Raw genomic sequence first — 14761 nt, 5'->3', positions numbered from 1 at the left:
GGACCCCCCACCACGGGCCCAGGACAGGTGAGGGCCGGACCCCCCACCACGGGCCCAGGAGAGGTGAGGGCGCTAATTAGTGTGTGACACTGCCTCGTTGAAGCAGTTGCTGGGGTGAGGGTTCCCCACTCCCAGAACATGTAGCACCGAAAGCCTGGAATTAAACAGCTTAATATATCTCACTAATGACAGGAGGGCTGTTCTCTGCTGGGTGACTGACAGGAAGATTGCCCAGGACCGAAAGGCTGGTTTTTGCTTCTGCGATTCTGTCGCTGACTCGGGATCTGTTGAGTCCGGGAAGACGGGCCTCGGGTGGTGAGCTGCAGCTCGGCTTCCCTGAGGCTGGCCCTGAGGAAGGGTCTGAGTGGGGCATGAGGAATGGGTCATGGTTGGTCACCGGTGTGAGAAATGCCCCCTTCGGCCCCCAGGTATCAGGTCTCCATCCCCAGAGGCAGTGAAGATGACCTCGGATGGAGGGTGTTGGTGGGGGTAGTTCAGGCTCCTGATGGGCAGCTGTTTGCATTATCCGTGGGACCCAAATGGGATGATGAGGGAGATGTGTCCAAGGGGGCAGACTGGAGGGGGAGCCCACCAGCCTCGGAAGCCTGGGGCCACCACAAGCTGGAAGAGGTGAGAAAGGGTTTTGCTTCTGAGGGAGCTTGGGCCTGCCTACAATCTGATACTGGGCTTTGGCCTCTAGGCTGTGAGAAAACAGATTCCTATTGTTGTAAGCACCCCCCCCCCATGGTTGTTTGCTGCTGCAGCCATGGAGGCTGTACATCTTCTGTGTCCTGACTCAGGACACTGGGGGCCGTTCATTGAGGGCCAGGACAGCTCAGGAGGCAGCCGAGGGCCAGGCCTCGTGCCCTGCCGCAGCTCCCATCGCAGGCCCACTTCAGGGACACTCCTGGCCTCACGGGGCCCCCACAGTCTGCAGCTGAGTTGGGAGAGCCCTCCCACGGTATCGTGAGGATGCAGCATCCTCACTCACATGAGCTGCTGGCACGGTGCTTGGCCGGAGTACCAGCTGTGTGACGGCTGGTGCGGGGTTCGCACAGGCACACGAGTGTCTATTTTTAACCAAAACACAAGATTTCGGTTTTCCCACAAGTAGGAGACGTTGAGGCATTCGCAGTCACTTGAGGGGCTGTGCTCGCCCACAGCTGCAGTGAGCGGCAGTCATCCTGTTGAGTGGTCACGTGGGGGACGGTGCCAGGTGCCCAGAGGGCTGGCACAGGGGGTGCTGGGGGAACGTTCACGCTTCTCCTCCTCCAACCCTGGGAAAGGTGTCCTAGAGGGCAAGGACACGGGCAGTGACTTGGGGAAAGGACAAGCACACCTTCCCTGTCTGGCACCAGCACCTGCCCAGGCACCAGCTTGGCAGTGGCACCAGGGCTCCTGTCCCAGTGTGGCCCTGGGCTTGCGTCGGATGGCCCAGCTCTTATGTCCAGGGAGTCTCTAGTCCAGGAGGAAACATCAACCGTTAGGACCACCCACTCAGTTTGATTTTGGGGGCCCTAAAAAGAACATGGGCAGTGGGGGTCCCAGGGTAGAGTGCTCCACTTCCACGTGGGAGACCTGGTTTGATTCCCGGCCGATACAGTCGTGTGCAGCCACCGTTCGTCCGTCAGTGGATGCCTGCGTGTCACTATGGTCCTGAACAGATTTCAGCAGAGCTTCCAGGCTAACATGGACTAGGAAGGAAGGCCCGGAGATCCTTCCAAAAATCAGCCAATGAAAGCCCGATGGGTGGCGATGGCCCAGTCTGCAGCCGGATGTGGGGACGGTGCAGGGCCGGAGTGTGACTTCACATTAGGCAGGGGGTCGCCTGACTCAGGGGCTGCTTCAATACCTGACCACCAAATGGAAAGAGCACTGGGCTGGAAGGCACAGCTACCACTTTGGAGGCCACCAGACGGGCTTCTGCCATTTCCCAGCCATGTGCCTTTGCACCTGCCTCTTCATTTTTGGGGACTTCAGATTTGTCTCTAAAGTGAGGATGGTATGGGAGAGGGTGGCTGTGAAGATTGGGGGACACAGGGTGGCCTTCCTCAGACACCCCACACTGCTTCTTACAAGTACAATGGACTTCATGCCTGATGCAGGACCAGGCCTGGGGGACGTGGACCGAATTTCACAACCATTCCCTCCGGTCTGCCTTGGTGCTGCCCAGAGATTGCCGGCCGTGAACTACAGCTGCTGTGATGAATCCCCGTGAACTCAGCGGCTTCAAACGGCACCGCTTTCTTCTCATGGCTGCCCTGGAGGCCAGCAGTCCCAGCCGTGTGCTGCAGGGCCATGCTGACTTTGGACGTTCTGGGGGAGAGTCTGTCCCAGTGTCGAGAGGTCCCTCATCCACCTTCAGAGCCAGCAGCATAGTGCTGGTCCTCCCTGACCTCTGTGGCCATCCTCACATCTCCTCTCTGCCGCTGACCATCTCATTTCCCTCTCATTAGAGCCCTTGTGATTACATGGGGCCCACTGGATTATCCACAGTAGCCTCTCACTCTCCTTAACCTCCTCACTTCTGCAGCGTCCCTTTGCCATGTGAGGTCAAACAGTCATGGTCCAGGAATTTGGCCATCTTTGGGGGGCTGCTGCTATTCAGTCCACCACAGATTTTGTGGTAAAGGCCAGCCAAGTAGTCATTCTCACTTTAGTGTGAATAACTACCATCAGCATTCCTTGGGAGAGGCCAACCCAGTAGCCCTTCACATTTTAGTGAGAATAATTAGTCAGCTCTCACTGTGCTCCTTCAGAGGTGAGGGGAGCGCTGTGATGGAAGGGGTCTGGGTGTGGTCAGCACTGGGAGTGGGAGAGCAGGACTGGAAGCGCAGAGGCTCCAGAGAATGCCTGCTGTGCAGCCCCTCCTCAGAGGCCTTTTGGTGCCCTGGGGGCAGACTTCCCTAGCAGGGTCACCCTCCAGTGACCTTGGGGCCCAGGCTAGGGGCCTGATGCCTACGTGGCCTTCCTGAGAGGGTAAAAAGGTACAAGAACGTTCCTCGGCCCCCACCTTCTGGGCCTTGGAAACATGGCCTCCTCCTCCTTCCCTGATCCCTCCCTTTGCTGCCAGACAGCCCTTTGCAGGCCTGGTTGCCTTGGAGCTTGGTGTTTGCCTGAATCCCTCAGCTGGCATTTTGCTAGAGTGGGTGGGTCAGATGCTGGGTGAGGTTGAATCAGCCTTTAAACTTAACTTCACGTTTTCTGCCTGCTCAGGACTCAGGCCAGGTGTGGCTGGCTGGCTGCAGCCTCAGATGCCGTGGCCAGGAGACATTCCAGAACCAACCGCTCCCTGCACGGGGTGGGGAACCAGGGAGGCTCCTGGCTCCCAGAGCAGCAGGGGCTCCCTGAAGGGCTGGGCAGCAATGTGGGCAGCTCAGTGTGTCCGGTGCGGGAAGCCAAGGGGTGGCCGGGGAGGAACTGCCTGCACAGACTGTGGCCAGTACCATCTTGGGCCCTTCCCAGCCCAGAGTCCACAGAGCCCCTAACATATGGCCCCTTTGTGACAGGTTGAGTCATCGACTTCTAAAGACGTGGGCGCTGCCCTCACTCACTGTGACAGGAGTCCCTGAGCCCAGGGTCTCCTTCCAGCAGAGCCCGTGGGAGATGGCCGTAGCCCCAGATGACACGTCCCCTCGACATCATGGGGGACCCCATCCACTCTGTGGGTTGTGGAGCCCAGATCCTTTCTCAGATGAACCCCTCCCCCCAGGAAGCTGGTACCTCAGTTTCCTTGTGGGAACCCCACACCTTGTCCTAGGAGAACTTTCCTCCTCCCAGCACCCTACTCAGTGCGGTCTGGGCCGGGGCCAGGGCCACATGGGTCTGTATGGAGAGCCACATACTGGAAACAAGAAAATCAAAGCAGGCAGCGAAGTCCTGAGTTTTAAACATTTACACTGAGCCAGTGCATGTCTCTCCTGCTGGCTGGTTGGGGCAGACCAGGGTAGCTGGCTGAGTGGGCTGGACTTTCCGACCCTCAGTCTCCCTAGCTGTGAAATGGGGGTGATGCCCCATCACACTGAACCAGTGCACACTTCTCCTGCACCCACAGTTCAGGAGCCTGGCCTTTCTGAGTGGCTCCAGATGCATGGACGGTGAACCTGCATTGGGAGCGTGGGTCGACGAGTGCCCCCATACAGCCTAGGGGATTGTGTTGCGCTCCTCTGTGCATATTAAGTGTTCTCTTTCTTTGTGAATTTCCTTCTTTAGGCTTTTTTATCTTCCCATCCCCCACAGACCCAGATCCCCTCCCCTGGTCCTCCCTCCAGGGGTGCTGGGGTGAGTCCCCGCTCTGAGCACCCCTACTTGGCTCAGTGGGGAGGAAAAGTTACAAGTTCAGGTGGGGTGCTGTGAGGGCCCGACTGAGCTGGGATGGCCCGGCAGACGTCCCCTGACTTGTGGTAGCACTGACCATGCTGCCTGGGGACGGCCACCTCCATGGCTGCACTGCCTGTGTGAATGGTGGAAGTGTCTCCCTGTTCCAGGACATGCTCTGTGCCTGACTTACCTGCCCCACAGCAGGCATGCTTCCCCCGGATCGTGAGCGCCTCCCGTCCACACCTTGTTGCCCCCTCCCTTTGAGGCAGAAGGAAGCTGGCCCTGCCCCTGGCAGTCACACCCCGGGAGGTCACACCCCCACCTTCCTGAGCCAGGTCAGAAAGGCGCAGGGCCCTGCAGGTGCAGCAGGGTCAGTAATTTTCCAGTGTTTCTGCAGAGTGCTGAGTCAGCTGGGCACCTTCTGGCCAGGGCCGTGCAGGAGCCACAGACGTGGCCGCAGACCTCACCTTGGACGTGAGTGCTGGCCTGCGTGGGCAGTGTGCCTCCTTCTGCTCCACCTGCCTCACCTGTGGTCCTGCTGGTTGAGGGGAAGTGCCAACCTTAGTGGGTACTGGGCAGCCCTGGAGGTGCCCCACGCTGTCCACTGGAGTGACTGCCCCAAGCAGCCATCTTCCTGAATGGCCACCCCCTGAACAGCCATCCCCCTCAGCAGCTGTCCCCTCGAATGGCCATCCCCTGAGCAGCTGTCACCCTGAGTGGCTGTCACCCTGAGCAGCCATCTGTGAGATGGCCAACCCCCTAAATGGCCATCCCCCTGAGTGGCCATCTCCCTAAACAGCCATTCCCCCGAGTGGCCATCCTCCTGAGCAATGGTCCCCTGAACAACCGTCCCCCAGGCATACCCTGGGGTATGGCTGCCAGGGTGAGGCCTTCCTGTGGCAGGAGCTCTGAGTCTCTGGAGTCCTTCCGAGGAGTTCTGCTGTTGGGTGGCAAGCAGGGTGGCTCATGGATGCACAGGCAGAGTAGGTGCCACTCCTAGGGACCCTCATGTCCTTCCTCCCCGGAGCTATTTTCCATGATCCCAGTGATTCCAGTGCCTTAAACAGCAAAACCCAGAGGGACCAAGCTTTGGTGCCGCACTCATCCTGACGAAGGCACCCCAGGTCTTCCCTTTTGCTAACAGGGCTGTGGGCACTGTGGTGGATTTGGGGGCACGGTGCCTCCCCCCAGGCCTCGCTTGGTGGATGGAGGCATGGGGCATTATACCCATTTCACAGATAGGGAGACAGGATCAGAAAGTCCAGCCCACTCACGCCAGCTCCCCTGGTCTGACCCTACCAGCTGGGCCTGTTGCTCCCACAGACAGGCTGACCCCACCCTGTGTCCTCTTCCTGACATTTGAGGGGAGCCCAGCTTTGCCCAGAGGGTCACGTTTAGACACATAACGTTGAGCCCCTGCCCCGCTGGCTCCTGAGCTTCTGTTGGCTGTTGTGAGTCACCTGACGCATGGTGACCCCATGTGTGATGGGATGGACATGCCTGGTCATGCATCATCCCTGTGGTTAATACACCTTGAGTTGTTGTGAGTCGCCTGACACATGGTGACCCCGTGCGTGATGGGGACATGCCTGGTCATGCGCCATCCCCGTGGTCCGTTCACCTTGGACTGTTGTGAGTCGCCCAGCACACGGCAACCCTGTGCCTGATGGGGACATGCCTGGTCATGCGCCATCCCCGTGGTCCGTTCACCTTGGACTGTCGTGAGTTGCCTGGCACACGGCGACCCCGTGCGTGGTGGGGACATGCCTGGTCATGCGCCATCCCCGTGGTCAGTTCACCTTGGACTGTTGTGAGTCACCCGGCACATGGCGACCCTGTGCATAATGGGATGGATGTGTCTGGTCATGTGCCATCCCGTGGTCAGTTCACCTTGGACTGTCGTGAGTCGCCCAGCACACGGTGACCCTGTGCGTGGTGGGGACATACCTGGTCATGTGCCATCCCTGTGGTCCGTTCACCTTGGACTTCCATGAGTTGCCCAGCACACGGCGACCCCGTGCGTGATGGGAACATGCCTGGTCATGTGCCATCCCCGTGGTCCGTTCACCTTGGACTTCCATGAGTTGCCCAGCACACGGCGACCCCGTGCGTGATGGGAACATGCCTGGTCATGTGCCATCCCCGCTGTCAGTTCACCTGGGACTGTTGGGATTTCCAGGGTGCTCACTAGCTGAATTCAGAAGCAGGTAGCCAGGCCTTTCTTCCTGGTCTGTCTTAGTCTGGAAGCTCTGCTGAAACCTGTCCAGCATCCTCCAGAGGGGTGGGGGCTGCAATGAGGGGCACTGGCTGGGAATCGAACCCAGGTCTCCCTCAAGGAAGGTGAGAATTCTGCCACTGGGTCACCACTGCCCTGGCCCTTAGAGTTGCTGTTGTTGGTGCCACCAAGTCAATTCTGGTGCATGGTGACCTCATGAGACCAAGTGGAACAGCCCTATAGGGTTTTCAAGGCTCTCACCTTTTGGAAGCTGATCACCAGGCCTGGGTCCCCAGGTCCCCCTGGGTGGGTTCGAACTGCCAATCTTCAGCTAGTAGCTGAGCCCTTAACGGTTTGTGCCGCCTGGGGCCTCCTCATGTAGGGTAGCAACTTCTGAAGTTTTGTGTTTCTCGTCTGCACTTGAAAAGAGGCTCTCGGGATAGGAGGGGTGAGGCTGTAGATGCTGACTTACAAGGCGTAGCTGTTCCCTGCACAGAATGGGACCTCCTGGTGTGCGGCTGACAGGGGCAGTGGCAACCCTAGGGTTGGTGTCTCCACCCGCACCCCGACCCCCTCTGGTACCAGACTGCCCCAAATCCTTAGTGATGTCTATTGTTGATTTCAATCGTAGACTAATGTGGAACAAATTTGGCTGTAAGTTGCTTAAAGGAGTGTTGATTAGATTGTGTGAACACTAACAACGAAATTGTTCAGCACAATCTTTCTGTACTGAATCACAACAATGTCACTGACTGAACAGAAGCCTTCTTGATTTTTCTCCTTCTTTTCCTTAATTACCAGTTCATTCTCAAAAGAAGTGATTGATGGAAGTACACAAACCCTATGTACCACAGCATTGCAGCTAAAACACAGGGCATTTGATCATAAAAACAGCAACAGCCATGCTAACAGTGGGTGCTTGTGCCGCTCGCAGTCGGAACCCTGTGATCTGAAGCACTTCCTTGCAATGGGGTGATGACGACAGCTCTGACCAGAGCACAGTCAGAGTTCCAACAGGAAATCAGCATGGAGTGTTAGCCTGGTAGATATGATGGTATGTGTAAGCTGGGCTTCAAAGAATGTTTTTGTTGTTATAACTACCTACAGTGACAGTTTTATATCAAGTAATAACACTCACTCAAACGCTGCACAAAAATGCTATGGACGGTCACTTTGCTGTCACCCCTCTGGCTATCACCCAGTACAGTCTGCACCCCTGTGACCCCCTTTGTGACACCACTAGTAGGGTGAGGGGGCAGTGGGTGGGATTCCAGCATGACCAGGGCCTCTTCCGAAGGGGGCCTCTAGTGTGAGCCAAAACAGGGGGACAGCTGCAGGGCAGCTTCTGGGGGCTAGAAGGGGCATTGTGAAAGCCGCCTGTGCTGAGTGATGTGAGGGACTCACTAGGGGCCCACCCCTCCCACCTGGCCTCTTACCTTCCCAGTGTGGAAGAGACCCCTCATGCCCTTCGGGGTCCCTTAGGAGTCGTTGTTCCCACTTCTTATTGTCCAGAGGGGAACCTGAGACCCAGGACGACCAGCTCTCCTGGTTCCAGTCCAGCACTCTGTCTGCTCCACCCTCACCATCAGCTGGGTCCATCTTACAACCCACAGTGGTTAAGGAGCTGGCAGTGAGGGTTGTGGGTGAGGGAAGGAGGGCATGCTGGGTGTCTGGGGTCACAGTGGGTTACGAGTCCATCGGAGAGGCATGCCCAAGGGAACATCTTGGCGGCGGTCCTTTAGGGCAGGAAGAAGGCCGTTGGGAATGTGGATACAGCATGTTCAGTGGCCAATTGTCTAAGCTTCCTGGAACATACCAGGAAAGAAACTCTGGCAGGCCTGTGTACCGGGAAGGTGGATGCAGCCCACATGATTCAGGCTGTGAAGTGCCCCAGGGGCAGGCCGCCTCAGGCAGGGCTGGGGCAGAGCTGCCTCTTTCTGTGAACAGCCTGAGGAGGTGGGTCAGCAGAAAGCCCTGAGGGGTGAGATATGGCCAGGCAGGCCCTGTGGGAACTAGGAACTTCCTGGGCTCTTCTAGGAGCAGCAGGGGTCAGAGCTACCTGGACTCCAGATATGGGACTTGCTCAGAGGGTTGGCAGGGGCAGAGAAGGGAGGAACAATGGCCAACTCATTGGCAAATGGCAAAGCTCACTTGTTAAAAGTATCAGAGATACCAGCACTGCATGCTGGGCTGTAAGAGTTCAGTACCTCTGACGGTGGAGGTGGAGGTAGAGGTGGTGATGGTGGTGGTAGGGATGATGATGGTGGTCATGGTGGTGATGGTATTGATGGTGGTCGTGATGGTGGAGACGGTGGAGATGGTGGTGGTTATAGTGACAGTGATGATGATATTGATGGTGGTGGTGATGGAGATGGTGGTGGTCATGGTGGTCATGGTGGAGATGATAGTGTGGTGATGATGGTGGTGGTTATGGTCATGGTGGTGATGAAGGTGATGATGGTAGTGTCAGGGACACTGGCAGTGACAGTGATAGTGGTGGTGATGTTAGTGAAAGTGTTGATAGTGAAGGTGGAAATTAAAGAAATGAGGGCAGGAGGAGCTCCAGTCTACTGAGAGATGCCTTCCCTACCCATCTTCTCTTTGTATTTCTTCCATCAGTTCCTCATTCATGCATTTCTTTATTAAGCACTTGTCATAAACCAAGCACTTGGCCAGACTCATGGGTCCAGAGGACAGGACACTTGTGGCTCCGGGCACTTCCTCCCTAGTCTAGCAAACAATGGTGTCCAATGTGGCTCTGCCAAGTTCTGCCGAGGAAGAGCTGGGCCTGTCTCAGAATTCAGAGAGGCTCCTAGGGCTGGAACAGGTGGTGGAGAGGGTAGTGAGGTATCCAGAAAGAGGGTACCCACACCAAGGGCCCCAAGGTGGAGAGGCCTGGGGTCTGGCCACACTAGAGACACAGCACAGGGCTGGGGCAGTGGAGAGGGTGGAGCTGGAGAGTCATCCTCTATTGTCAAGGGACTTCATGCAGGCTTCTGACTGCATAGAAATGTCCTCCAGGTTGTAGGCAGAGCCATTATGGAGAAGGGTGAGGATGGAATGTTGCCCAGAACCCTGGGGCTCCAAAGGGGTGGTTTTAGCTGCTTACCTCATCCACTCCCAGCATCACTTCCTCCCTGCCTGCCTGCCCGAGTGCCTGGATTGGGTCCAGTGCTGGCTGCCCTGCCCAGGGCTCTGTGGCCCACTCCCGCATGTGCTGAGACTAACAAGAAGGGCTTGGGCTGGTGTCTTAGTTATCTGGAGCTACTATGACAGAAATACACAAGTGGGTGGCTGTGACAGACACTCATTCTCTCACAGTTTAGGAGGCTGGAAGTCCGAATTCAGGGTGTTGGGTCTAGGGGAAGGCTCTCTCTTGGCATGGAGGAAGGTCCTTGTCTCTGAGCTTTTGCACCTGAGCAACGTTCATATGACCTGCATCTCTCTCCCCCACCTCTGCTACCTAGCTCACTTGTTTAATCTCTTTTTATATGTCAAAGAGACTGACTCAAGACAGGTCCACTAATCCTGCCTTATTAACGTAACAAAGACAGCCATTCCCAAATGGGACTAGAGCCACAGGCATAGAGGTTAGGATAAATCACATACCTTGGGGGACACATCCATCCACCCAGGGCTGACATCTGGCCTTCCCGGGGTGAGGCCATACCCCAGGTATCCCACCACTGGCTCAGGTGCTGCCAAGGGATGGGGTTCATGACAGGATGGGGTTCATTGTTCAAGTCTGCACGCTGCTCGCTCTGCCAGGGCCCCAGGAGTCACACTGTTCAGGCTTCTGTCCAGCCCTCCAGTGCCACCTGGGAAATCAGGGAGTTGGTCTTCATGGCCCCCCTCTCAGAACCCTCTGATGTCTGTTCCCTGGGGAGGTGTGAGCATGGGTTGGGGTATGCATGGCCGCAGAAGCCAGCAGCCGGCTGAGTAGAGTGGGTCCTCCAGCCATGCAGACTGCTGGCAAAGGTGGATCCAGCCCCACACAGTCCCACCAGGTGAGGGCAGGCAGACAGAGGGCCAGGTCAGAGGTCAGAGGTCCATCCTGTCCATGAGGGCTATGCTACCCAAGAGGGTGGCCATTAGCCACATGTGGCTATTTGCATTCAACTTCAGTAAAATAAAATTGAGTGTAAGAACAATGCTATGTACATACAATGGAGTATCACCCAACATTAAAGAACAATGATGAATCGTAAAGAACCTGGAGGACATTGTGCTGGATGCAATTAGTCAGTCACAAAAGGACAAGTATTACATGAGGCCACTGCTGTAAAAAGTCAGGACACACACACACACACACACATCTAACATAAGCCAGCCCATTCCAGGCAGCCACACCTGGCCAGCAGCCACAGTGCTGGACAATGCAGACGAGGACATGTCTGTCTTCCCAGAGAGGCCCATGGGGATTCTGACCCTAAGCCCAGCCCTCACAAAGGAGCGCATCAGGTGGCCACTCAGAGGGTGATCCAGGGTCTCTGCCTCTGAGCAAGGCCTGGCACCTGCCCTCTGCATAGGCTTCCTTGGGGGTCAGCTGTCCTTCAAAATGTCTGGGGGTGCCCTAGGCAGAGAGTGCTGGGTACCCAGGCCACAGGTCTCCATCTGCCCTTTCAGACCATTCACCTCCATGAAGATGGGTTTCTGCTGTTCAGTGTCTGTGGGTCACCCCACACCTTGGAGGGAGCTGTGTTCGGAGGGGCTGTGGAAGGAAAGTTCCAGGCTAGAGGAAACCACAAAGTAGGAAAAGTTGACTTGGAGAAAGGTAGTGAGTCACGGGGTCGCTGTGAGTCGGAACCGACGCAATGGCTTCCAACAACAACAACAAAACAGAGGCGGAAACAGAAAACAGGCTTCCCTTTCGTGTGAGAAGGAGTCCTGCTTCTGAGCTCAGCCTCCGTGTGGCACAGCTACAGGCTGATGTTTCCAGATCTTCGAGTCAAACACTGGCTGTTTGCGGGAAGGGCACTGTGCCTTGTGCCTGCTCCCTGGAGAGTGAGTGAGGCATTCCTGGGTCGGAGGTATGTCAGAGCCCGCGTTCTCAGCAGAACAAGGCTGACCTTTCAGGAAAGTCTTGCCTTGGCTGGGGCAGAGGGAGAAGGTGGGGCAGCTTGTCCCTACAAGTGGTTGCTGCTTGCTGTGGGTGGTGCAGAATCAGAGCCAAGGGCCCTCCAGGCCCCCAGGGTGAAGGCAGTCCTGGGACCTACACCCAGGGAGCTAGTACAGAGCCAGGCCTGGGCCCACCTGGAGGGTTCTCCACCAGCCCCCCAGGCTCAGCCACACTCCCTACGTGGCTGTGAGCCCTGGTACCAGTGGACATACAGAGCCCTGGCAGGTCCAGGAGCAGCTTTGAGCCCACTTGGGTGAGAAGGAACAGCTGGGACCTGGCATAGACCCCAGGTCTGAGCCAGGCCAGTGCCTCCATACCCCTCCATCTGCAGCTGGACCCCCTTGCCCACAGGGCCAGGGCATCAGAGCACAGGGAGTCATCAAAGCAGAGGTGGGACGTCCCACTTTCCATGGGCCATTCTTCACGGGACTTCACAGCTGAAGAGGTTCCACCACTGCTGGGACACGCGTGTATACCACGCACAAAGGGAGAACCTACGTGGGGAGAAGTTTCCTGGGGACTTGAGAGTTGTCCTGCGGCTGACGTGACCCAGTGGGTCTCTGAGCCTGTGACCACCCTGGGTACTTTGCGAGAAAATACATCTTCTGAGCTGCTGTAGGGCCACTTTTCCTGATTAAAGCAGGGCTCCTTCACCCTGGCCCCTCCCTGGGGAGCTGCACCCCCACCTGCTGGCTACCCCTTCTGTAGTCTCACCCATCCTCAAAAAAGGGGTGTGAGCTCAGGGACCCAGCTCATAACTCAGCCTGGCCAAGCCCAGCCAGACAAACAGTGGGTTAAACAAGTTGGCTGCAGACCTTGTCAGAGCCTTTGCATGCTAATGTACACAGTCTCCTGCAGAGGAGCTGTGGATGGATTCCGTGGGCTTCAGAGTAGGGGACCCACAGGCAGCTCCTCTCGGGAGCTGTTGGCACTGGCCCCGGCCCCGGCCCCGGCCCCCAAGTTTAACCCGGGAGAAGTCTGTGTCTGTTCACTTTTGGGGTAATTTTTCAGAAACCAGAGCCTGCCCTCTCCTCACCAGCCTCTGCCACCCCAGCCCCCCTGGCCCTGTGACCTGGTCATTGCTTCATAACCCCAGGGCTCCCAGTGGGAGGTCAGGATCCCAGAGCTGGGGGAGGTGTGCAATGGCACCCCATTACATCGCATTTCCACCATCAGAAATGACAGGCGGCCAGACAGACACACACCTCGGGAGCAGGGAAGCAGTGCATAGCAGTCATTGGGAAGTGATTTACGGCCTTGTGTTTAATGCTGGGTTTCACTGTAAGCCTGTGTCAGTCAGCGTGTCCCTGGGAACCTGTCGCTCCCAGGACACAGCTCACCTGCCTGCACCTCTGATCAGAAAGTCTTCTCAGCAACACACACTTTCTGCTTCATCTCATTTTCTACAGGCAAACGAGGGAGCAGGAGACACCCCCCGACTTCTTTTACTTCTCTGACTATGAGAGGCACAATGCAGAGATAGCTGCCTTCCACCTGGACAGGTGAGTTTGCCCTCCCTAAACATCCTCACAGAGGAGCCGTGCTGACTGCGGGCCCTTCGAGGTTTGCTAGTGAGCACCTGCATCTTGCCAGGCACTGGGATCCAATTGCACAATGTAGCAATAATAACTACTCGCTGTGTAGGGATGGTTCTGATCTGACCACTGTGTAGACTTCAACCCTAACACTCATCTGAGCACCATGTAGACATTAACCCTACCCTCATCTGACCACCGTGTAGACGTCAACCCCAGCCCTCATCTGAGCACCATATAGACGTCAGCCCTAACCTCATAACACCCTGTAAGTACTACCATTAACCCATTTTACAGATGAGGAAACCCAGGCACCAAAGTCCCCTGCACTTAGCTATTACTTGCTAACCAAGGAAGGGTCCCTGCTCTCCTGCCCCTGCCATATGCCCAGGACCTGGACCATGCCCAACAGTCAGGACATACCTGTGCACAGCTGTTGACAGACTGGTGTGTAGGTGCAAATGAAGGAAAGAGGGGAAGAGAGAGGGAAGGAGGGGAGTGGGAGGGAAGGAAGGAAAGAAGGAAGGGACTGGTCACCTCTGTTGCCACAGAGGATGGGGACCAGGTGTCCACAGACCCCACTCAGCACACTGACCTGATTAGGAAGTGACAGTGTGTGCAATGCTGCTTGGAAAGGCTCCCATTAAAAGTGGGTAACTTCATTTAATCTCATTTTAAACTTAGCACAGAAATGAGGGCATGTTTCAGTTCTCTGGGCAATCACAAGGGCTGCCAGCGTCAGTCCCTCGGGGGCCGTCCCTCCTGTCCTCGCAGGCTCGGCACAGCCGGGCCTCCTGAAGATCAGATTTGGATGCAGGCAGAGTTGAGGCTGTTCTGGTTCCTGGGGTCTGTGCAGCGGCTGCCTGGGTGTGCAGGAGAGCCACCTGGACCACGAACTCATTTCCCTGTTGTTCTCTGGCCAGGATCCTGGATTTCCGCCGCGTCCCTCCTGTGGCAGGCAGGATGGTCAACATGACTAAGGAAATCAGGGACGTCACACGGGACAAGAAACTGTGGAGAACCTTCTTCATCTCACCAGGTAAGCTCTCACCTGGGGGGGTTGGCCCTCAGCCACTCTCAGGCAGCTTTCCACACACACTGTAGCTATGAGCTGTAGGTGCTATAGTGAGCAAGAAGGAAATCATTCTGTATTGCTTGTCTTAGTTACTGGGGCTACAGTAGTAAAAACTACCACAAGTGGGGAGCTTTAAGGAGCAGACTTCTTTTCTCAGAGTCCCGGATGCTGGAGGTTTGAATTCAGGGTTCTAGCTCTGGGCAGGTCCTTCTTTGCAGTAGCCCCCAGTGTTCCCTGGCTGATTGTATCATTACATGGTATCACCTGCCCACTGTGTGTGCCCTTGTCTGGGTCTGTTCTCCGTCCTTATGACACTCAGATGGGATTAGGGTTAGGACCCACCCTGCTCCTTTATGACCTCATTAACATAACAACAGAAAACTGCTTCTGAGCAGGGGCTTGTTCACAGGGACAGGGCTTGAACTTCTATCTTTTTGCGGACACAAGTCTGTCCATAACAGCAGTGTCCTTCAGCCTCCTGCTTTCACTTAACAATA

At 56.4% G+C, this 14761-nt stretch overlaps 1 protein-coding gene across 1 annotated transcript in view; it reads left to right on the top strand.

Moving 5' to 3' along the window:
* Window positions 1-14761, top strand: part of FAM20C (FAM20C golgi associated secretory pathway kinase) — a 57871-nt gene that overhangs the window by 35165 nt on the left and 7945 nt on the right. The window contains exons 4-5 of the mRNA XM_007943179.1: window positions 13064-13156; window positions 14113-14228. Coding sequence (XP_007941370.1) covers window positions 13064-13156; window positions 14113-14228 — 209 coding nt within the window. The remainder of the gene's footprint in view (window positions 1-13063; window positions 13157-14112; window positions 14229-14761) is intronic.

This window comes from Orycteropus afer, unplaced genomic scaffold (genome assembly GCF_000298275.1).
Source record: "Orycteropus afer afer isolate SDZICR_OR568_19922 unplaced genomic scaffold, OryAfe1.0 scaffold00006, whole genome shotgun sequence".
Taxonomy (NCBI): Eukaryota; Metazoa; Chordata; class Mammalia; order Tubulidentata; family Orycteropodidae; genus Orycteropus; species Orycteropus afer.
The sequence above is the reverse complement of the archived record's forward strand: the minus strand, read 5'-3'. Positions and strand labels throughout refer to the sequence as shown.